Genomic DNA, 25,444 nt, shown 5'->3' on the forward strand with positions numbered 1-25,444 from the left:
GCGCTACGCGCAGCCTACAGCGTAACGAATTTCTATACGCAAATTGCTAAACTGCAAAACGATTCATAAAAATGAATGATATCATTTCGAAAGACGTTTAGTTCTCAGCTGGTCATGCGGTGAAGTTATCTGTTTAATGTGAGATGATAGGCTTGTGTGCTGCCGGATAGAGGTGAGTACACGGCTATATCAAAACCAAGGTACTCGGCTACTTGCATATGCGTTCAGCGATCTCAAAAAGTGAAATATCCCGTTATCTCTTTGTAGTTGCTGATCAATGGGTTATTTTGTTTTAGTTCCGTGTTAGCGTCGCGAACCAACTGTGGCTATGAGACTTGGATAGATGGAGACAGGACAGCAGGAAGGAGTGGGGGACAGAGGGGTTAGTATGCGTCCTGGGCAGACTTCACGGGCAACTGTGCCGATATACGTGTGGAAAGTCTTCGGAAAATCCTTCGTACATCACAGCTGGTGACAGGATTCGAACCCGTGTCACCTCCCAGTCCCGGCGTGGAAAGCGATCATCCTAACCACTATGCCACGACAGCTGGTCAACGGGCTATTAAACGCAAGCTCCGGTGGAGGTAATTGTTAAAATCACTTTCCCATTACATAAAGTGTGGAGTTCCTTCATTGAAGTCTTTTTGTTTTCAAGGTATGCCGAATAAATGTAAAAGACAATTAATTACATCTATGTGAACCTGCATTCCAAGTTTTACAGCAAGAGGGGTAACAGACGCGTTCGCTACGCCACGCTTCCTCATCCTACAGGAATCATAGTCCGACGCGATTCGGCGCAGCGCAACGAAAACAGCACCGGAGCTTTTCACATTTCGTAGCGGGAAAGCAGTCATATCTGCACCCACGTGCTGGAATCCGACTGAAGACAATCCGTGTTCCCATCGTTGGCACTGTTATGTTTGTATTACTGTAGTACGTTTGGTACCCCCAAACATGAACACCGAATTCAATAAGAAAGTCGCACGCCTTCCCAGCTGTTCTTGTTCATTTGCTTGCCTCTCTAGTCCATCCGTCGTTTATTATATAGGCACAGATATTCCTTTCCCGTTTCGATCAAAAGCTCAATGGGCGACGCCATGTTGAGAAACGCGAGTCCCACGCAGTGCACAGCTCGCTGGCCAGCGCCAGATGTAGGGCATTGTTCTACTCCTCCGACGGCGGCATGCGTAGTCACGCGTTGACGCCGCGCCGCGCTTCGCCGAGAGTCGTCGAACTATGAACCTATGAACTCACCAGCGACGGCTCGCGATGCTCGGCGATGCGCTGCGCGTAGTTACGCCCCGCTCCGTCGGACTCTAAACCAGCCTTAAATATCTGCAGTCAACAAATATTGGCGCAGTCTCTCCGCGCCCGTTCGAAAACGTGTTTTTCCGAGGTCACACGGATGCCGAGCGTGTAGCGGCCCGCATCGCTATCGTTAAGCCGCGGCCTGCACGCTGCACGTTTTTCCACTTTCGTTTTTGGTGGCAACCGCCACTGGAATAAACCCTCAGTTCTTTCCCGCAAATTGTGGTGTGAACACCTTGTTTACTTCGCTCCACAATTTCTGGTGACCCGAACGGTCTGGTGACCTGGTCTGGTGACCCGGAGAAGAACACCGCTGCTATGAACCCTGCTGGCGACCAGCAACACCCTCCGCCTGGCGCAACCGCTCCCGCTGCTGCTGCGATGCCTCCCATGTCCCACGTCACTGTTCGATTGCCGCCATTTTGGCATCGAGGACCCCACATCTGGTTCCAGCAGGTCGAAGCCCAGTTCCTGCTCGCTGGAATTACTTCCCAACTCACCAAGTACCGGCACATCGTCTCTTCCCTACCACCAGAGATAGCCATGGACGTTGCCGACTTAATAGCAAGCCCTCCACCTCAGGCGCCCTACGACCAGTTGCGCACTGCTGTTCTCCAGCGGACTATGATGTCAGAGCGGAAGCGCCTGCAGCAGCTCTTGAATGCCGAAGAACTCGGTGACCGACGACCTTCGCAGCTACTTCGCGCCATGCAGGCTCTCCTGGCGGATCGCTCAGCCTCTTTCGACGAAGCACTGCTTCGCGAGCTATTTTTGCAACGGCTACCCCCAACCGTACAGATGGTTCTCACTACAGCCGCCAGCTTGCCACTTTGTGACTTGGCCGGCCTTGCCGACAAGGTCATGGAGGTCGCTTCCCCTGCAGCAAGCATAAGCGCCGTCGGCCATAACCACCCTACTTCCTCTTCAGACCTTCTGCAGCAGGGCACGGTGCCGCCGCTTTCGCCTGCCGCCTTTGCGAGTACGAGCGACATGGCTGCCGTGAGAGCGGATATCCAACGCCTCTCCGAGACTGTCGCTGCCCTGCGCTACCCCGATAGCCGTCGCCGGTCTCCCAGAAGATCCAGCCGCTCCCGTCGTTTCCGCCACTCTCCGCGAAGACAAGACGGCCGAAGCCAGTCTCCGTTCGACGACTCCAACCCACCACCTTGTTGGTACCATGAGCGCTTCGGCGACGCCGCTCAGCGATGTACGCGCCCTTGCGGCTGGCCGGGAAACTCACCCGGGAACCGTTGATGGCGGCCGGCGTTTCCCCTCCTCAAGCTGCAAGTCGCCTATTCTTCGTTGTCGACCGTTCCACCAAAACTAGGTTCCTTGTCGACACCGGGGCCGCTGCTAGCGTCTTGCCCGCATCCCTTAATGAGCGGCGTCGTGAGCCGCTGTTTCACTTGATGGCCGTTAATAACACTACCATACCTGTCTACAAAGAACAGCTCCTCAACGTTAACCTCGGTTTACGAAGAGTCTTCCCCTGGGTGTTTCTCGTCGCTAGCGTCTCACAGCCGATACTCGGCGCGGATTTTCTTCATCACTTCGGCCTTTCTGTGAACGTTTCCCGCCGCCTTCTCGTCGATGACAACACCAACCTTCACGTCCACGCCATATCTGCCGCACAACCTTGTCGCGACCTCTGCGGAACATCCCTTCCAGCCGTTCCTGCTCCCTATGCTGCACTTCTCCGCGAGTACCGATCGCTCACGCAGTCTCCGGACTGGACGAAGCCCGTGAGCCACGAGGTTGTGCACCACATAGTGACGAACGGCCCACCAGTGTTCTCTCGACCACGCCCCTTGGCACCTGAGAAAATGAAGATTGCCAGGGCCGAGTTTCAGCACATGCTGGAGATCGGCATCGCTCGCCCTTCTTCCGCCAACTGGTCCTCGGCTCTCCATATGGTCCCCAAAAAGACCGGGGACTGGATGCCTTGTGGTGACTATCGCGCCCTAAACTTAGTTACCATTCCTGACCGCTATCCCCTCCCGCGTCTTCAAGACTTCACCGGCAACCTCCACGGCATGAGAACCTTTTCGAAAATTGATCTTACGAGGGCCTACCATCAGATACCCGTCGCCGCCGAAGACGTGCCGAAAACGGCCATTACCACCCCGTTCGGCCTTTTCGAATTCGTCCGCATGCCGTTCGGCCTTCGGAACGCCGCCCAAACATTTCAAAGGTTCATAGACACCGTTACCAGAGGCCTGCCGTTCGTCTTCGCGTACATAGACGATATCCTTGTTGCCAGTCGAGACCCTGCCGAGCACATCGAACACCTCCGGCTACTTTTCTCACGGCTTGCTGCACACGGGATCATCGTCAACGTCGCGAAGTGCGAGTTCGGAGTACCATCTCTAGAGTTCCTCGGTCACACTGTCTCTGCCGAGGGCATATCTCCGCTTCCGCAGAAGATCGCCGCCATCCTCGATTTTCCTCAACCTCAGTCCGTGCGCCAGCTCCGGCGTTTCTTAGGACTCGTCAACTTTTATCGGCGATTCGTCCCACACTGTGCCCACACGCTGCGCCCCCTCGAAGAAATGCTGTCCCAAGACCACGTTTCCCGCGGTCGCAAGCGCCGCAAGCGGAAGTCCCGGGACACTTCCTTTCCGCTCTCTTGGACCGACACTGCTTCTGCCGCCTTCACGTCCATCAAGTCGCTGCTGTCATCGGTAACCCTTCTGGCCCATCCCACGCCCGATGCAGCCACCGCACTTATGGTCGACGCCTCCGCAACAGCTGTCGGCGCCGTGCTGCAGCAGCACGTCGGAACAGGCTGGCGACCTCTTGCTTTCTTCTCAAAGGCCCTGAAGCCCGCGGAGACGCGGTATAGCACTTTCGGCAGGAAGCTCTTAGCCGCTTACCTCGCAGTCATGCACTTCCGGTACTTCCTGGAAGGCCGGGATTTCACCATTCTAACTGATCATAAGCCGTTGACATACGCCCTGCGATCGGCCAGCAGCCGCTATTCTCCTCGTGAGACGCGCCACCTCGCTTTTCTAGCCGAATTTACCTCCCGCATTGAGCACGTCTCCGGATCGGAAAATGGTCCAGCAGACGCCCTGAGTCGCGTAGCCACCGTCCAGACGCTATCGTCAGAAGCTCTCGCCCGCGCCCAGCACAATGACCCCGAGCTTGAGGCCCTGCGTAGCTCGACAACATCTCTGCGTCTTGACGACTTTCCCGTTCCCGGCACAGACCTTCTACTCTCCTGTGACACCAGCACCACTCCACCTCGTCCTTACGTGCCACCCGACCTCCGCCGCGCAGTTTTCGACTCACTACATGGCCTATCGCACCCGGGAGCGCGCCCAACACAGCGACTGATTGCTACCCGCTTTGTATGGCCGAAGATGCGCGCAGATATCCGATCTTGGGTAGCCGCCTGCTCCGCGTGTCAAAGGTCAAAGATCACGCGGCACACGTCTGCACCACTGGGACGTTTTCTGCCCCCGGACTCCCGCTTCGAACATGTCCACATTGATATAGTCGGACCCTCCCCATCTCTGCTGGACATCGATACCTCCTAACTGCCGTCGATCGTTTTACCAGATGGCCAGAAGCGGCCCCCATGTCCGACGCCACCGCCGCCACTGTCGCCTCGACCTTCCTTTCGACCTGGGTTGCCCGTTTCGGAGCCCCAGCTGTCGTCACCACGGACCGTGGCGCCCAGTTTGAAGCGAGGCTTTTTGCCGCTTTCCTCCAACTCCTGGGCACGCGACGGATTCGCACCACATCCTACCATCCGGCCTCTAACGGTATGGTAGAACGCCTGCATCGCCAGTTAAAGGGTGCCATCATGGCCCACGAGGACACCGCCCACTGGTCATCTGCCTTGCCCGTCGTCCTCCTCGGCATCCGCGCATCCGTCAAGGCCGACCTCGGCTGCAGCGCGGCCGAACTGGTGTACGGCACTACCCTCAGGCTCCCGGCTGACTTCTTTGACGTAACAGAGGTCTCCACTCCCCCCGGAACTTACGTCGACACGCTTCGTCGCGCTTTCGCAAACGTCCGTCCTGCCTCACCTCGTGTTCCCTCGCCCAGATCCTCCTTTGTCCCCCAGCAGCTGTCTTCTGCCTCGCATGTCTTCATGCGCCGTGACAGGGTCCGCCGCCCGCTTGAGCAACCTTACACCGGCCCTCACCCCGTTCTCCGGCGTTCGGACAAGTTTTTTACCATCTCGGTTGATGGCAAAGCAGAAACCGTCAGCCTGGACAGACTCAAGCCAGCCTTTGTGGAGCCACCCGAGCCCCCAGTACCCCTCCCGCCTCCCTTCCCCACTCAGCCTTCTCTGAGCGCCACCAGACATGTCACTTGGGCTGACCGCTCCTCTCGGAGTCTGGGGGGGAGGCAGTGTAGCGGCCCGCATCGCCATCGTTAAGCCGCGGCCTGCACGCTGCACGTTTTTCCACTTTCGTTTTTGGTGGCAACCGCCACTGGAATAAACCCTCAGTTCTTTCCCGCAAATTGTGGTGTGAACACCTTGTTTACTTCGCTCCACAAGCGCACGCGCGTCGTGAAATCGTCGGAAAAGCGCCCCATGCATTTCAGCAGCCTTTAAACGCTTATATTTCGACAAGTATGACGCGTAGATTTTTTCCCCCTGAATACCCCAGTGTGTAATACAGCGCGTGCATGGTGTCACCTATCAAAGCCACATCTATAAAAGTGCCAACTCTCTTAATACCCACTACGGAGCCAGCCCTGACTAGCAAAGATGTCCTATGGGGACAGTATTTATTTATTTTTCCCCTTTGGGGTTCAGTATCACTGAGGGGGCGGGTGCATAAAATAAACAGACTAATGCACCGAATCAATTCTGATATATTCTTATAGAGTAAGGGAGGTCTCATTCAATAAGTGTCCAAATTTAGTCTTACTGGTCTTCAAAAAAAGACCAGTAAGAAATCTGAAAGAAAAAAAAAGAAATCTGAGCCGTTTGTCTGTACAGTTTGAGGTAAGGCGCACACACTGCCGTTTACCCCCGTTAACTGTTGTGGATGCTCAATACAGATAAGGGAACCGACTTGTTCGAGAATGTTGGCACGACTTTACCGATGATATGCGCTGAGCTGGGTTTTTAATAACGCGTGCAAGTTTGAACCAGAGTTCAACATGCATTCACTAAACAACCCACGGAATGTTTCAGCATATCATCTAAGGTCACCAATGATATAGGACGATTTCACATAGATACACTTGTCACCAAGTGCAAAGCAGCATGGGAACTCGAAGGGACACTGCCAAGTCGTCTACTTCCGTTATGGTTTACCCCAGGTGACCACTTTTGACAGGCTGGCCCCACGTTTGATGTTTCCATTCATCCTGTGATCCTTCCATCCGGTGTTCGAATGTTTTGCACTGAACCCGCACAGGCATACTACGACAAAAAGGACCAGTAGAATATTCTATAAGTGAATTTTAAGTGGTTGTGTGTTCCACCCTGTGATAGCTCCGTCGTATGCATAATGCATACGGTATTTGCTCGTGTTTCACTGTTCTAGAAATTATTCTTTAACGTTATTAGTGTACCATTGATTGCAGAAATACAGTGTGATCATAATGTCTATATTTTAGTAGTGTCAAATAATTTCACGTGCCGGTCTGGGCCATACTCACTGACTTGCCCTCCACAGGAACTCTTGAATTTTCGGACGCGCGGCGATGTTACTGATCTTGAACTTGAACAACGTGTAGTACCCACCATTGTACTCAGTAGTCATGCTCTGGAAGGGAACGATGAGCGAACCACTAATTAAAGCTGTTCGCATCAAAGCCGCTGCGCGCCGGAACACAAGCCAAGGGTGCACATGCCCAAACCAAACCAAACCAGAGACTACATTATCCAACTTCAGCTGCATATATCTGCTCACCCCTCTGCTGTTCTTTCCACCTCTCGTTGATTGACTCATTCCTTTCATGTGTAGGTTTCTTTATCTTTATTGATGTATGTACTTTATGTACTCCTTTTTATGTTCTTACCAATATTAATGTCCCACCATACAGCCCAATTTTTTACCCTTTCTAATTTGTCTACTTTCTTCACTCACCATTACATTGTGCCGTTACAAAAGAAGGCATGGTCCTTTTCATTTCCTACTTCTGGATGTTTGAACGTTATACACAAAAACGCGATTCAAGGAATGGGCGCGCCATTCGTGCTGCCACCCCGTGGTAGTCGCAGGAACTGTGCACGTGTGGACTGCCGTTTGCAGAGTTCCTTCATTTTCTGGTTTTTGCATTCGTTCATTTTCGTGTCTGTTCGTCTTCATGCCGCGCCCGTTCATTTTGTCCTGCTCGAGAACCGGTGTAGAAAAGATATCGCATTGGCCAGCACTCCTCACGTGAAGAACTGTGCATATCGCACGCGGAAGCAAGCAATCTCCTTTCTGCTTGATCTTTCAAACGTTCGTATGCTACTCAGATGCTTACCGGATGACAATATATATTGAATGTAACGTTATCGTCAGACGTATTGATTAAAAATTGCGGCAACCAGTATTCATCCCAATGGAAGAGCGATTTTGGTAGTCTACATAGGTTGTGTTGTCGCTGGGAACGAGTCGCTGGGTTTGAGAGTAACGCGACAAGGTCTATACCTGTTTGGCGTTGTCCTTTCTAATCACTCTCGGGGCTCCCGTAACAATCACAGGCCATGACGCACAAATGCCGCTCAGAAACCGACAGGAAATACCAATGTGCCATTAAAAGTAATGAAGTCTACTGAGAGGCATATACAATTACGAACATGTACGGTCTATATCATTGTCTCTTGCTAAGCTTCATATGACCTACCAAACAAACATTCAAAGGAAAAACTCTCGAATGGCATCCAATGTACGACGCATACTGTATTTACCTCGCAGGTGTGCTCTATCAAGACAGCACACATTATGTGAATATTGGATAGAGGAACCATTGCCTGAACGTGCGCGTCAGGGAACATGCCCTCTAGAGAAGAAAAGAACAATACCACTAAGGCCCGGTTTCACCAACGCCGATTAATATTTGAACAGAGATTAACGTCCCCTTAACTTGAATTTAACGCTGAACTCAGCTTCATCAAAGGCAGTTAGTGTCACTGAAGCGTTCATCATGTCACCAGCTGACGTTTCTTCCAATATCTTCACTTCGCTAGTGCATGGATGCCACTGTGTGCTCTATCAAGACAGCACACATAATGTGAATATTGGATAGAGGAACCATTGCCTGGACGTGCGCGTCAGGGAACATGCCCTCTAGAGAAGAAAAGAACAATACCACTAAGGCTCGGTTTCACCTACGCCGATTAATATTTGAACAGAGATTAACGTCCCCTTAACTTGAATTTAACGCTGAACTCAGCTTCATCAAAGGCAGTTAGTGTCACTGAAGCGTTCATCATGTCACCAGCTGACGTTTCTTTCAATATCTTCACTTCGCTAGTGCATGGATGCCACTGGCATGTAGAACAATGAACGAGGAAGGGGTTAGGCCCGGTTTCACCAATGCTGGTTAACTTGAAACCGAGATCAAGGGTTGCTAAAACTTGAAGTTAACACTCAAATATCTATATTAAACGGTAGGAGCAACTTATTTATTTACACATGGTAACAAGTCTTTCGTGCACGAGACTGCACTGGTTCTTCAGGTAACCTGAAGAACCTGAAGTAACCTGAAGAAGGGCAGACTCATGCAGGAAAGACTCGTTACCATAGTGTAAATAAATAAGTTGCTCCTACCGTTTAATATAGATATTTGAGTGTTAACTTCAAGTTTTAACAACCCTTGAACTCGGTTTCAAGTTAACCAGCATTGGTGAAACCGGGCCTAACCCCTTCCTCGTTCATTGTTCTACATGCCAGTGGCATCCACGCACTAGCGAAGTGAATATATTATGCCAGAACAAAAATGTATCAATCAGAGAACTACTAGAGACATGGCTCCGCTATTCAGCTGTTTGACAGGGGGCAACTTTCCTGATGGCATATTGTAACCATGAGCTTAAGGTATTTTTGTTGGCTTTGCGTCGAGACAACTGCGGTCATCAGCGACGCCACAGCTGTAGGGTCTCTGGATTAATTTTGCCCAGCTGCGAGCTTAGGCTAACGTGTCCTTGTCTGCAGAGCAACTTTGCAGCTTAGGTCTGCATTTGGTGTAATCCGAGTAAATCAGGGAGACAATCATGCTAAATCAGCTGGGCTAAATCAGCGGTGCATGCTTATTCTGCAGCCGGGAGCAGCTGCACTCCACAGTCCAGTAAGCGCGGCCCGCTTTTTTTTTCTTTCTTGACGCGGCAAGTTGTGTCCACAATCAGAGAACAAAGCAATCCAAGTTGAGAGTCGGACCCTGCTTGCTCTCGTTTTCTTCCCCTGTAAGCCAAATGCACCAGTTTACTATGCATTGCTTACTTTTACAAGATTCGTTCAAGGTTGACCGATACCTTTTGTTTCTTTAAATACAATGGAAAATAATTCAGTTTCCTTTTGAAAGTATTTACCGTGCGCATCTCAACATCGCCGTCACTGGAAAGTATTTTATGCCTTTTTGCGTAGAAAGAAGTGGACTGCTATCGTAGCCACTGCAGCACACAACATCCCAGCTAGGCCTTGTCTTGCGAACTGCTTTCGAATGGCACCCTTTATCAAGGAGATAGCAATAATGGACACATAATCGTGACCCATAGATCGTGCTCTAAGGCCATATGAACCACACCCCGCATCTCTCAGAAGACAGTTAGTTCCCATGGACTTCGCAGCAGACGTCTGCTCGTTGCTTTTCTTTGGGGGCGGGGAAGCACCATATGGTCATTCCATGTTGCCTGCCTTTGTTTGTGGCGTGAAATACAGCTAGGTTTCATCACATGTGATGACTGACTGGAAAAATCCTTACCCCTTGGATTGGAACCGGTTCAGAAGCTGCTCAGAGACTGACATGTGCGCTTCCTTGTGGTCGCGAGAGAGGTGTTCGGGAACGCAACTAGCATAAACTTTGAACAGTAAGTGCTCCTGAACTATTGTCTGCACGCTGCCGATACCAATATTACGGTGGCTGTGGCTTCCTGATCTATTAGTGCCACCTGAAGAAGTGCAGTCTCCTGCACGAAAGTTCTTGTTCGAATAAATATTAGTTGCTCCTAACCGTTTTTCATGTTACGTGTGTGATCTATTATTCGTAGGTTTATCGAAGGATGCGTAAAAGCGACGATGTTTACTGTCTTGTCTCATGGACGAACGTGTTCATGTGGTTCATGCGTCACCATGGACCCAGTGTTCAGCTTGTCATTATCTCATAACGCGCGTTAAATGCATCGTTTCGGCACGTGATTCGCCACAAGCTCTCCCACGAGTCTATCAAACGCGGCTTTGAAGCGCACGAACTTGAAATATGACGGTGAAGATCGCTATGTGAAAGCTCAAGAAGCTTAAAGCTGCCCTTCGACAGAGTGTCTGCACCATTCGTACTCCCTTCCCCTGGCCATCTCTTCCTCATACTGTGCCCGTAGTATCTGCAAAACCTCAAGTGGTTCTACGTTCTCCTTCATAATTAACATTATGTATCGCTGTTCCACAACTGCAGACACTGCTCGCTACCATGTTGTCTGCTGCACGTGCACTGTAACACGTGCTGCTGACGCGTAAAGGATTGCAGTTTTATTCAGTTACACTTACTCACTGATTTCTCAGAGCTCGAGTCTGTCAGCCATGAACGACTCTTCTATATAGCGTATAAGTACAGCCTATGCGGACCTATATCGACAACAGTGTTGTCGATATTTTGACAAATATTGAAGCTGTAAATTGTTTGGCAAAAAGAAGGAGCGTACGAAATGGCGTAATGACGCAATGCGATACGTACGAAATGCGATAGCATTGCAGCAGACGGAAGGTGGTTCCTGCGCTGCCACAGTACATGATCAGCGTGCGACACAACGGCAAACCCGACCATATAGGTTGCCATAGGGTTCCTGCAGAAACACGGGTTTTGCCTGCAAACTCGCTCACTCCGTATGCCCTGCACTCTTTCTTGTTCGTACCTCACCATCTGGTCGAGCGTTTAGCGGCACGCTTCCTGGCATTATCCGTTGCACGACACTAATTCCTCAATTTCGGTCAATGTGTCTGCACTTTTCGTAGCCGTAGTGACACATCTTTAAAACAAAGTCGTTGCTGTTGTCAACGCCATGATAACTAAAGAGACAGTGTCGTGGTAGCACTGTCAAAAGTATATGTAATGCTCATGTTTGTTGTCATGTTCTAATGTGCTGTCGCCAGTGAGGGTGTGGATACCTTTCCTGTGTTCCGCGTACTAGTGTGATAAGGGCTCGAGCACGACGAGCGCACGCATTAAATGTTTGAAGATCGAGAGCCTCATTCCATACTAGGACCGGGTCGCACTGGGTACACATCTCTAACAGGCTATGGGCTAGGACGAAATGGGCTAGGAAATAGTGACCAAGAGAAGTAAACCGACGGCAGGGCACTGACAATGTTCCTCGTCGTCGAGGATAGCTATATTGATGACATCGGGGCAAGTGTAACAGCGTAGGAAGCATGGGATACGCTACACGAAATGCACTCGAGGTTTGGACTTGTCCACATACTACAGTTAATGAGAAATTTCTCAAACGTTAAAGTGAAGAGGAGCGAGCCCATGAAGGACCACCTAGCAGGACTGATGAAGCTAGACAGGTTACGCAGGTTACGCCCTTACGGACCGGGAGGTTGCATTGGTCATGCTCGTGGGACTTCCTGATACGTATGAGCCACTTATTCTCAACTTAGAGCAAGGCGAAGACACCTTGATTATTATCGCAATGAAGACAAGACTACTTACTGAAGAAAAACAAAAACTACGTCGCGATGAACAGCTTGTTAGTGAAACAGCTTGTTAGAGCATTGATGACCAAACACTATCTTAACAAGGACGACAGGAAATATCACCAAGGCAACCAACCACGGCACGAAGGCATGCAGAAGCGTTAAGTACGGTGTTTAGCCTGCAGAAGGGTTGGACACATGGCTAGAGATTGTAATCAGTTCACTGCTGACTAGGATGTTGACAACCTTGACCAAATGAATAAAGAAAGCGTGTTACAAGCGATCATAGCAATGCATAAGGACCTTTGTGTCCAGAATATTGTTTTCGCACAGCCTCACGTGTTGCGTCTTGACAGCGGTGCTACACATCACATGACATCGTACAAGGCGAGACTGACTGACTAAGCCCTCCAAGTCTACAGTAGAGACAGCCAGCACAGAGTTCATGAAAGTTATTGGAAAGGGACGCGTTCAGATACAATTGTCTGAAGGTGCGGTGGCCCTAACGTCACACTGGAAGACGCACTCTACGTGCCAGAGTTGAATTGTAACCTCCTCTCAGTTGGACGGATCGAGGAGCGAGGGCTGCACGTGACTTTTGCTGAAGGCAGAACTGAAGTTTCCGAAAACACCGAGTTAATCCTCATTGCGACTGGGGTAGGAAGGTTGTACCACGTCGAAGAGGCTCAATTCGCATCCAAGATTCCAAAAGTGAAAGACCCGTCATTGTGGCCTCGACGGCTGGGCAGTCTCTATCGAGATGCTGTACGTTACCTATGTGGAACAAGCAAAGGCAATCATATGGAGGACAAATGCGGTATCTTCTCTTTGGGAAAGCAGAGAAGGTGCAGTCTCCCAAAAGGTGAAGCAACAGTAGCTAATGCGCCAGTGGAGCTGGAACATTCAGACTTAGTTGGAAGAATTAATTACGCCTATGTCCAAGGGAGGTTCTAACTCTTTTGTGACTTTCACGGATGATTATTCAAGGTACACCGTCGTGTACCCTAGGAAGACCAAATGCGAAGTGCTCCAAAAACTCGACGAGCATAGACGAACGGTGGAAAACCTCCACTATACAATAGTTCACACTTTGCGCAGTGACAACGGACGGGATGTCGTTTTTGACGTAAACTGTCTCGCCTACAAGCTTCATCAGGCTTGGTACCAGTGTTGGTACTTGTGACAATTGTCACGTCACTATCGCATTTGATATCGATAACAGCTTAAGTGAGACGCACAGTACCGGTCAGCAAGAGCGCTATCATATTGACGAGCAGGATGGCACAGAAGACGACAGTCCGACATCAGCTGCAGAAGACGAAGCAAACAGTAGCAGCAACCAGCAGCTGCCTAGCACGACAAATGATCCTGCTAACGCATTGAGATGTTCAGAGAGGCTGGCGAACAAGAAACTGCATTGAAATGTTGGCCACGGCTGTCACTTAGTGAAGCAAGGCTCCTTAAGAAGAATTACAAAGCAGCTATTCAATACAAGTCAGCATTCAAAACATGGGAGCTCGTGTCACAGCCAAAAGAGAGACAAGTGGTAAAGTGCATGTGGGTGTTTCGTAAGAAGTATAATGCAAATGGTAAATTGAAGCGTTACAAGGCGCGTTTAGTGGCATGCGGATTTTCCCAAGTGAAAGGGATAGATTTCAAAGAGACGTTTCACCTATATCGTGAAGCTCATGTCTATTAGGACTGTGTTTGCCATACCAGTAGAAAGGGCTGGAAGATTCATCAGGTCGATATCACAGGAGCGTACCTGAATGGGACACTAAAGGAGACTGGCTACATGGAGCAACCCCAACCTTTACGGAAGGGGGTAAGGACAAAGTCTGTCTTCTAAAGAAAAGTCTGTATGGACTGCGTCCATCAGGAAGAGAATGGAATTTCACCTTGGATAAATTTCTGAAGCCAGAGGGGATGAAGAGGTCCAAACCAGATCCATGCGTTTATGTCAGCTAAGATAAAAATGTCATCGTAGGAGTTTACGTTGATGATCTGCTCATTATCTCAAAATATGAGAGCGAAATTGTCAAGTTTAATGGACGTATATCGCAAGAGTTTGACGCAAAGGATTTGGGAGAGACGAGCCACATCCTTTCCACACGGTTGAGAAAGGACAAGGCTGTCGCTCAATCAAACGCTTTATGTCGAGGGGGCCCTGGAGACGTTTGGGATGGAAGATGCGAAAGGAACATCATCTGTGTTGGATCCAGCAAGCAAGTACCAAAAAGCGGTCAACATCAAGAAAGCACGGGGAGACATGGAACACAAATACAGACAGGCAGTTGGAGCGTTGCTGTACCTTGCTGGAGAAACTAGACCAGATTTGGCTTTTGCAACTACATATATGAGCCAGTTCAGTGGATGTCCAACTGAAGGGCGTTGGAGGAGCATAAAGCATAGTCTTACGTAAAAGTGCATTCAGGCCTTTTGCGACGCAGACTGGGCAGATGATCAGACAGAAAATCTTTCAGTGAATATGCGATCACGTTGGCTCGTGGTGGTATATTTTGGAGTAGTAAAAAGCAGCAAACAGCGCTGTCAACAGTTGAACCGAATGCCTGGCCATGTGTCACGCGGCAAAAGACGTGTTGTGATTTCATCATTTTATCGATGAACTCAGCGCTAATTATCTCCTAGAGGAACCGCAGGTTTTGTTCGTCGACAACCGGGGGGTAATTTCTCTTAATAAAAATCAAGTCACATCTGAAAGAAGCAAGCATATTGACCTTAGGCAGTTCTTCCAGAGAGAGAAGATTGAAGATGGGGGACTTGACTTGGCAATACACAGCGTGTCTTTTTTTTCGATACAGATTTTTCATAAAAAGAATATAAGGGCTATATAGACGTCCCGTTTTCACTTCTATCATCTCTGGGCGGGCGGACGTTCTTGGCCATCTGTTGGCCAACCGTCGAATGACAAACTTTCAATTAATTTTGAACGTTAATTAAGTTTTTGATGTCCCAATGAGAACATCTGTTCCCTTCACTCATCTGATATCGCAGCCGTTTTCAGAACAAAAATCCGTTCGATAGATCGTCCGCAAAAATTCGTTCGCAAAAAAAAACACCTTTTTTTTCTGCATTTTGTTCACTGCGCATCTCCGGGAGACGCGTCTTTCCTTCACCCCCAGTGTGAGAGGGTTCCTCCCGTTGATCCAGTGCCATTCCATACTAGGACCGGGTCGCACTGCGTACACATTTCCAATAGCTTTGTGTACACTGAAAACGGAGGGGTTCTAGGCAGCCTATGCTTGTGCACTCTTATGTTTGTGTTCGAGTAAGTATACGACGGGCGCGGTACGCACCAATAGCATTGACTTCGCTTTGGAAGCATCCGCGTCAGAAAGCTCGTCGTGATAAAGCATGACGCCATCCAACTTTTCGTCCAGGAGAACTTGACTGATGCCTCTCGCCAATGCAGTCCTTTGTGCATCATCTTTCAGATTGAGGTCTCGCACGCTGTTGTACGGTAAACCCACAACGACTTTGCTTGCCAGCCCTGCTTTCTTGTTCATGAATTCCTCCATCTTGTCTCCTGAAGGACAAAAGATTATGTGCTGTATTGCACACTGGAAACACGATCTCGCTAACACGTTGCGTCGTCGAAAAAAAACGTTGTGAGGTTGGTCTGCCAAAGCAGTCCCCAAAAAGTTGCGAAATTGTTATGTGCTTTGTGACCGGGAGTATATCTGTTGTACCAAAATAGGCTCATGTATCATAACTGTAACAAGAACATGGTGCATCACAACATTTACTGAAATTCGCTTCTATATTCCAAGCGTCGTTACGCGCAAAATTCAGGTAGAGCATCTTGGTGTTCACTGTAAAAGTACACTGCGAAAAATACGAATCGAAAACTGCATGGTGGAGACAATAAATGTAATAAATGTAATTGGAAAGTTGAATCCAAGGATATGGTGAAGTCAGATTTAGGCAAAAGACTCAGTTCCGGGACCGACGTTATTTCAAAAATAGATTCTTGTTCAATTGGAAAAGAGATACACGTACGTATCTGATGTTTGCCAATCATTAGCCACGTTTTTGCTCTCACCTACCTGAACAAAATACAGCTAAAACTATGCTTTTCCGGAGGGTAGGTCGGGAACCATTGATTCCCCAAAACAGGTCCCCAAACTGCTTTGGACATTCATTAGAAGCTGTTCATTCATAGGCAGTCTTACAACATATACAAACAAACTGTCTTCAAATCACCCACCGGTGCATTATGCGAATACTTTAATACATGCAAAACTCACTCGTGCGCATGCTCGTTCATGCTTACTCATGCTCAATGTGACGAGTGAGTCGAGCACGAGTGATCAAACTGAGAGCTGAGGGGGAAGTGAGAGAGCATGAGAAGCATATTGTGAGCTGAGCAGGGAGTGGGTGAGCATGAGTAAGCATGAGTGAGCATATGGAGAGCTGAGCAGGGACCGAGTGAGCATGAGTGAGCATATCGAAAGCTGAGCATGGAGTGAGTGAGCATGAGTGACCACATGGAGAGGTGAGCGGGAAGTGAGTGAGCATGAGAAGCATATGGAGAGCAGGGCAGGGATTGAGTGAGTATGAGAAGCATTTGGAGAGTTGTGCAGAGAGTGAGTGCGCACGAGCGAGGATATGCAGAGCTGAGCATGGAGTAGGTGAGCATGAGTTACCATATGGAGAGCTGAACAGGAACTGAGTGAGCATTAGAAGCATTTGGAGAGCTGAGCAGGGAGTGAGTGAGCAAGAGAAGCATATGGAGAGCTGAACAAGAAGTGAGTGAGCATGAGTGACCATATGGAGAGCTGAACCGGAAGTGAGTGAGCATGAGAAGCATATGGAGAGCTGAGCCTGGAGTGAGTGAGAATAAGAAGCATTTGGAGAGCTGAGCAGGGAGTGAGTGAGCAGGGAGTGAGTGAGTATGAGAAGCATATGGAGATCTGAGCAGGGAGTGAGTGAGCATGAAGAGCATGTGGCGTCCGGTGGACGACGATCAAGACGTGCCTCTGCTGGCGCTTGCCTCTGCGCTTGCCAGCCGGTTCTACAGGCACTGTCCTAGCGTGAGGCTACGCACACCAGCCCGCTGGGACATTCCATCATCGCTGGTCAGGACTCGTGTAGAAGGACAGAGGGACATCACCTTCTCTACATTTGGTGACCCGAACAACGAACACCATGTTCGGCGTAATTTGGCCGAGTACTGTCCCAAATTTTTGCAAGACCATATTCGAAGCCATCACTGAAGGTCCGGTGCACTGCTCTTCCGCAGAATCGCTGGGCATCGACGCCAATTCACCGCGGATCACTCATCGCAACACCCGGCCGCTCAACACCATGATTCGCTCAGCTACCCAGCTCACTTTGCCATGGTTGCACACTCCACGTCACGTCGCCAAGCGCATCGCCATGGCACCTTCCTGAGCATCATGCTCTGATAACGGTCGCGGTACGCCGCTGGCGACAGTATGGGCCCATCCGCATCGCCATGCAAGTTCCAAGAACCCTGCCTGCCTCGCCTTCCCACCAAGCTTCGTCACAGGATACTGGCAGCCCATCCAATTGCCGTGAAGAGGCAGCGGGACCAACGTTCCACCGGGCACCCACATGGAGGCCACTGAGTTCTACTCCCTGTCTCCCAGTGCTTCACGATGGTTCTCACCGGCACTCTCCCTGGCGACAACACTAGGAGTTCATTGCTCGCGAACCGATCGCAGTTCTGTCGCCGCTCTCTCTCGATCACATCGGCCTACCTGCCTGCTGTCAGCTTCGTCCCGGCCCTGGAACCTGCCCAGCCAGCGCTTGTCCTCACCATTCATCCGCTACCTCTGCCCATTCAGCACAAGACGCAAGTCCAGCCGTCCCGGTTCCACGTGTCGCCTCCTTTCCTCCTCTTCACGTCCGCACATGGAGAGCTAAGCACGGAGTGAATGAGCATGAGTCAGTAGACACAGAGCTGAGCAGGGAGTGAGTGAGCATGAGAAGCACATGGAGAGCTAAGCATTGAGTGAGTGCGCATGAGTGAGTATATGGAGTTCCGAGCAAGGAGTGAGTGTGCATAAGTGACCGTGTGGGGAGCTGAACACGGAGTGAGTGCGCATGAGTGAGCATATGGAGAGCTGAGCAGAGAAAGAGTGAGCATATGGAGACCTGAGCAGGGAGTGAATGAGCATGAGTGAGCATATGGAAAGCTGAGCAGGGAGCGAGTGAGTATGAGTGACTTCATGGAGACCTGAGTGAGCATGAGAGAGCATAGGAAGAGCTGAGCAGGAAGTGAATGTGCATGAGTGAGCACATGGAAACCTGAGCCGGAAGCGAGTGAGCATGGTTGAGCATATGGGGAGCTGAGCAGGAAATGAATGAGCATGAGTGAGCACATGGTGAGCTGAGCAGGGAGTGAGTGAACATAGTTGAGCGAATGAAGAACTGTAGTGAACGGTAACGAACTTCTCCTGATTACCACAGGCACTATGTAAATCAGCTGGAGGAGTATCTCTAAGTGGATCCCTTCCCTCTATCAACCTAAACATCGTATCTAATAGCCCGTTCATATCCTGAACTATGACAATTCCATTTTAAGTGTGCTGCGTGTAACGGTGCCCTACATGTGAGACTGTACTAACCTGTTATGCAACTGTAGCAAACACCACGGGCCAGTCTCAACCGCTTGCTGCTGCTAGACTGAGGAACGTGATATACTTGACAAAATGTACACTCATGGGCAGTTCACTCATGCTCAGTATAACGAATGAAATAAGCATGGGGGAGCAAACAGAGAACCGAATAGGGAGTGAGTGAGCGTGAGTGAGCGAATAGAGCTGAGAGGCGAGTGAGCGACCAGGAATGGGCAAACAAGGAGCTCAGCGTGGGGTGGGGGAGCACGGGTCGCAAGTGCCAACCTCCGCTGTGATATCGCGGCCTCATTTTTCCGTGAACAACGCGCAATGCAATTATTTGTGGCCGGAATTTAGATGTAAGGTTCGTGGCGTAGTCGTATAAATATCTGATGCTCTCTTACTATCTTAGATGAAGTGGTATTACACACTTCTTGTACAGCAAAGTAGTCCAAATGCTTAAGTCAAAACAACTCTAAACTCTAAAATTATGATCATCCTTATTTTCTGTGTTTTGTTTTCAAGGGCTACAGCATACCCTACGTGGGCGTGCCCTATTTACCTGTCATGTTATTTTGCACCCAATAAATAACACGCCAGTTGAACGCTTCTTAGCAATCTTGCTATAAGATACTTCAACATCAGATTTTGGGAGCAACTGTCTCAGTACAGAGAGGAAGCCTGGATAATTTCTCAACAAGCCCAACAAAACTGATGCATAAAATTTAGTACACCACCTTGCAGTCTAGGGCACGTAGCGCCTGTGTGCAAACAATGACGCAGTTATGATGCCCTAGCAGCGTGCTACGTGCGAACTGTAGGTCATCGAAGTAAGCGTATGCTCATGCGCAGCCACCTGTAGGCAGTCACCATCCCAAGCAGCAGAACGTAGTGGAAGTTGAGTGCAATACGGGTGGACGGTATGTGTCTTATCAATGTTCTTTAGTTTCACGGGTTTCTTCCACCTACCCGTCCACCCCAATCGCACTCGACTTTCAGTACATATTGTGCTGCTTGGGATGTTAGTGGGGGAAATCATCGGCTTCGATTTTACGTGGACGTTAGAGGTCGAGACTTTTTGTACTGGCAATGATTGAAATTCGATTTTGCACTCCCAGTATGGCTTCTCTTGATAGTTTGCCACGCGCCGTGCCAGTTTCCTCGAGTGTCGCCATGATTACTGAGGGAAAACATTGCGTTCGATATTGCGTCATTAGGGGTGATGCGAGTATGAAAAACGGTACATCACGAGAAGCACAACCTGTCACTATGGCTGGCAGCAACATTTTAGGTCATGACGTGATGGTGGAAAGTTTGATAATACAAAACCATAATTACAACGTTGAGCTTCATTTTAGACTGAGTGCAGTAACCGTGTGCAGAGCTGATTCAGAGTTCTCAGTGGCCAATTCCTCTATAGCATCTATCGGGAAGGGGGCGACATACAGCTTGTTTCATGTAGCCTGAGTCAGTCTTATATACACAGAGTGTCCCAGAAAATGTCCTTTAATCATGATAATAATTAAAAAAAAAACTCGCAGTCGGTTGACTGCGTCATTCTGGGTTTCTGCCACCTCCTGATGTGAATATTGCCCAAATTAAGTTTTAGTCGACTTTACTCCAGTTCATGACCATTGACAGGGATATTGAGGGGCTATCCCTTCGGAAAAAAAATAGCCGAACATCATGCTTTCCGGAGCGTCCACAGCTCGACGACTGTTTCAACGCTATCGTTGTCAATCAAACGAAAGGAGTTTGCTAAACACAGACAACAGCGGAATTGTATAAAAAGTGAGTTCTTCAAGTTGGGAGAGGGGAGGCATGATCCCAGTGAAAGTCAGATGCCATAAGCCATGCCCGTCTTAGACTATCCGTGTGTGGGCTGAGTTTAGCAACTTCCTTTCGTCGGCCTGACAAGCAGGACGCGCAAAAAGCAGGGAAGGGTAACGGTAATGCTAACGGAAACAGAAACGGTATATTACCGAAATTGGAGATGGTAACGGAAACGCAAACCACGGTCCTCCATTACCGGAAACAGTAATGGAAACGAAAATTATCGTCCGGTATTGAATTCGGGTAACGACTACTCCAGTTGTACGATGACATTTTAGTGACTTTTCATTTTATTTTTGTATTTTGATGACTGTGTTCCCTCGCTCTATATACTACACGAGAGCATTGAAACAAAGCGCAATATTGGTTCTCGAGAGTACATCCCTCGCTTACCTACTCGTTCCTGCCCTAATAACTTCATGACGTGAACACATGAGTCTTACACAGCTTAGGCTCCTTACACTCTACTCCACCACAGCACGAGGATGACAGTCTACTATTTGTATTTGCTTATGTATTTCTTACTTTTTTCATTTGAACGTGGCAATGGTAGCATTGTTTACTAAGAGAGCGTCGACCTCTGAGTTGCTACATTGGATGAGGGTTACGTACATCTTGAGTTGCTGGACTCCGAGTCACTGAAGTCCGAACATTGACTGAAGGCAGAAGACGTGTTAAGAAATAATCTTGCAAGACGTGTTCATTCGAACGACATAAAATTACGTGTGTAGTGTGTACGTGTGACACCGAAGTAGCACTGGGACAAAACAGAGTAGTGACAGAGCCAGGCCGGCTGTCCTCTCACAACACTAACAGCCTCTCTATTGCCGGAAACAGTAACGGAAACCTAACTGAAAAGCTGCTATCTGAAACGGATAACGCAAATGAAAATATATCAATAACGAAAATGAAAACGGTAACGATAATACGTCATTTACACTTCCCTGGCAAAAAGTCACCGAGCGCATTAGCGCTCTGGGCGCTACGCGACGAATGATGTTCGGCTTTTTTCTTTTTCTCTTTTTTTTTCTGATAGGATAGCTGCTCAGTATCCATGTCGATTATCATGAACTTGAATAAATTTAGCACGCCCTTCACATTGGTGGACTAAAAAAGCGACATTTACTTGGCGACTTTTCTAGTTCAGTTCGTAAGAATTCACATAATAAAACTTACTTTACATGACACCCACATCAGGAGGTGGCAAAAACCTAGTAAGAACAACTGCCGTTGATCGCATGATTCCACGTGGCGTAGTCTTCTTTATTATAATTAAATGATACCATTTCTCGGACACCCTGTACGCACAGGTTGTTGCAGAAGAGAGTGACCCCTAGTTATTAAAGGGGCGCTAAACTGTTGGTCGTATTTTGTCTAAAAAATGCCCAGAGTAAAAGCAGGGGTTTCACTCTACCTGAATATGTGGAAGACTTTGTGAAACTCAGGCGCTCTCACTATTTAAAGACCGAAATCAGCTCAACTCTCCCCCTCGTCTAATGCGTCAGCAAACGTCACGCGGCTACAGCTGACGGGGCAGGGTCATTCCTGAAGGACGGTTTGCATCGTTAACCAATCCCGGACTCGCACAAGGTCACCCGCGGGGAAAATCTGCCGAACCTGTTTGCTGTCGCATTGTTATGGCTCCGCGGCTACGAAAGGATTTCACTTCAAAGAATAAGTGCTGCTTCTAAAGTTCAAAATGCGCAACGAGTTTTGTCCTTATTGCGCTATTATGTCGTTGTCGACCTTCATTGTTTAAGTAAGGATGTTTCAAACTTATATGAAAATATTCCAGCTAATACATCGCTGCTGTTATATTGGTTTAGTGTCCCTTTACAAAGTCTACGTGAGATAAAAATGAAAAACCTCCTGTATGACACTTGTGAAGGTTTTTGCTAATCAAACGAGCGATTGGCATGAGTATACTTGATTACTTAGGCTATACATCTTAATGAAACTCAAAATTTTGCCAACAAAAGGTAAAAGTTTGCGTTAATTAGAAAGTCCGTAACCACGGCATGCTGCTCCAATCGAAAGTTGAAGCTTCATCAGCTATTCCCCAATCATTTCACAGTCGAAATCTTGCCATCTCTGCAAGCGCGGTTGCGGATTTCGCAGTGTCGGCGCTCTCGACACGGCACAAAGACTGCGGATGGAAACAGCATGAGAAAAACAAGCAGAGAAAGGGAGGGCGAGGACGGGGCGCTGTCACGCATTTTGCCTTCGCAAGCTTATCTATTTATAGCCACCAGTTACGGATAATCACCGATATTGGATGTTGTTCTAAAAGTAGGCAACACAAAGGGGGTGAACTCTGCGTTTTGTCCTTTCCTCCTCCGCATACTTTAAGCAGGACAACTTGGTCAAGAGCGCGCCTTTTCTGGTGGTTGTTACGTGGATTCGGGTGTCAAATGTTTGTGGAAATATTGTGAAAGGCGCTGTATTTGATACCGAAATGGTGTTTTGTGGCTATGGACATTCTAATTAACCCGAAAAACAAAAAGAAAACGTTAGATTTCCTTGGCAATATTTTGGGTTCAATTAAGTTAAGTAGACTAATTAATGAGGTACACTCATAGAAAACGCCTGTTTGGGCAGCACAAGCCTTCACGAGTGTCGTGCAGAAGGTTTCCGACTTTTTTCTCACGTAGCTTTTTTTTAACGGGGATCAGTCTCTCGTAGAATACATTGTATGTAGACAGGCCAACATACGTCAACGAGGCCGGCTGCCTATAGTTTCCTGTCGCATTGCGCCAGCGAAAATATTCTTAATTAATTTACGTAACAGACATTATTTAACAGACATTAATTACGTATTTTTTATCAGATTAAATCTAAAGTATCATCGGAACAGACAAAACGGACTGCGAACATCCCAATGACTATAAGGCTCTTTGGAGTAATTACACAACGCTGCAAGGAATGCAGAACCGCTAGAAAGGACGTATTCTCGCTGGCGGGAGAAGTTCGGTATCTTACAATCTATCTAATTACTGTCACACGTTCTGCTTACGTGATAGAGTGACGCGTTATGATTTTACATTCAACGACATTTAGCACGACTGAGATATAACTCACCCTCATGGAGTTCCACTTTGAGAATGTAATTATACTGAGGATGAGTGGATGCCTTGAAATCAAAGTCTACGATAAAGAAGTCGCAGTACGGAGTCAGCTCACCGACCGTCAGAGCATTACCGATGGAGGTCTCGCACAACAATGGTGGAAGGTCTGCAAGACAATGTCTACTTGACAGAATGAAATTACTCAAACGCAATTCTGTATATCACAAGGAAGAAGTAAGTAATACGTCTTGGTCCTGCATAGAAGGGCCGGAATCGTCCTCTTCGTCACTCTTCATCATTGAGAATCCTCGCGGAAGCGTTAGAACAGAAATACACCACATTGCAGACTCAAAACCAGTAATTTTGATCTTATACGCCCTTACTCAGTTGTCTCGCGACGTAAACACCCAATTATTATTATTATACGCCCTTACGTGAATGTGCACGGATATGTGTTTCAAGATTGAAATTATCAGCTGTGAGTCTGCAGATGTGGTGTCATTGTGTTGTAACCATCTAGACCTGCGTTCCTGTGCCGCAGTCTTGGCGATAACGTATTAGATGCGAGAGAAAGGGGGGGTGGCTGTCAACCAGAAATAATAAACATACAGTGACAAGATAATAAAAACTGAGCACGGAAAGACAATTCGGATGCATAACTTCCTACTAACGATAAAGAAATCGTGAGTGTTCTATGAAAAACGCTTTGAACCTGCACGATCTAGCGATCTAGGCAAACAGCCATGCTGAAGTGACATTTCCCACCAGATGGTGCTGCAGAAGATAAAGCTTTATGTCTTCTTCCGTTTCATTTAACGCCCTTATTTTAAGCGCGGCGTTTTGTGAAAGCGAGCATAGAGAGATATCAGTGTGACGATGCAGACATTTATCGACGCATTTTAGGAGAAATGTATGCCTTGAAGAGTAAATCAGATGTTAATTCTAAAACGTTTCTTGAATCGTGTTTCAATGATTTTCGGGCTATGTTAATCCTTTCACAGAGGCGGGCTAACGACACACTGTCTACAGCTGCGATTATGAACACCCATTGTCACTTATTGTATACTGAACACACTGTCGTGCCTGTATGCAAAAAGGGGATAAGTCGAAAAATGCCAAACCGAGAAAACTGCAAGTGAATATTTGGTAAGGTAATTGCAGATGAGTTTCCTCGAATAACGCACATACGGAATGTGTAACATGTATGCATGTGTCTACTCTACATGCATGTCCCGTTAGCATCGTTGCTGGATGTGTGGCTTAGCAGAAATTGAGCAAGACCCAAAACGTATCCCCTTTTTCTGTATAACACATTAACACTGCACGCACAGGGCACAAGGACAGGAAAAATCAGTTTTCACGAGTGGGACTTTCATGGTGACGCCAGGACGGGCGAAGTTACCTTTGTGCACTGGAACAGCCCAGATTGCGATTATCGTGCTGCTAAACGAGCACAATCTTGAACTGTTCTGTATGGGCACTAAAATGTGAGTTATTAGCATAGTGCGCACGCTTTTCCGATTACAATGCTCATTATCACTGCCGACAGGGTCACGTGAGGTAGGAAGAACATTTTTCTCGAGTGGAAGTGGAAGTTCCTTTCCGCATGGTAGAAAAGTTGAAGCTACAGAATTTGTATGAGTGTATAGAAAAGATCTGGCTGTCCATCCCATTGACACACATGCATTTCCCGTTTCTTACCCTCCTACAGCGGTCAACAAGTTGCAATGCAAATAAATTTTCTTTGGCATGTACATACTGGTATGTAGATGTCATGGCAACAAATATACTAAAAAGAGGATTATTCGACTTGTCCTTTTATTGC

General features: G+C 48.2%; 1 protein-coding gene across 5 annotated transcripts in view; it reads right to left on the bottom strand.

Moving 5' to 3' along the window:
• The window catches only part of LOC135369020 (uncharacterized), a 142,337-nt gene that overhangs the window by 69,088 nt on the left and 47,805 nt on the right, over positions 1-25,444 (bottom strand). For all 5 annotated transcript variants that reach the window (XM_064602633.1, XM_064602650.1, XM_064602641.1 and 2 more), the window contains 3 exons: positions 23,633-23,785; positions 15,434-15,663; positions 6,937-7,043 (listed from right to left, as the gene is read on the bottom strand). In XM_064602633.1, the coding sequence (XP_064458703.1) occupies positions 6,937-7,043; positions 15,434-15,663; positions 23,633-23,785 (490 nt within the window). The remainder of the gene's footprint in view (positions 1-6,936; positions 7,044-15,433; positions 15,664-23,632; positions 23,786-25,444) is intronic.

The sequence above is a fragment of the Ornithodoros turicata genome, chromosome 1 (assembly GCF_037126465.1).
Source record: "Ornithodoros turicata isolate Travis chromosome 1, ASM3712646v1, whole genome shotgun sequence".
In the NCBI taxonomy this organism is placed as follows: Eukaryota; Metazoa; Arthropoda; class Arachnida; order Ixodida; family Argasidae; genus Ornithodoros; species Ornithodoros turicata.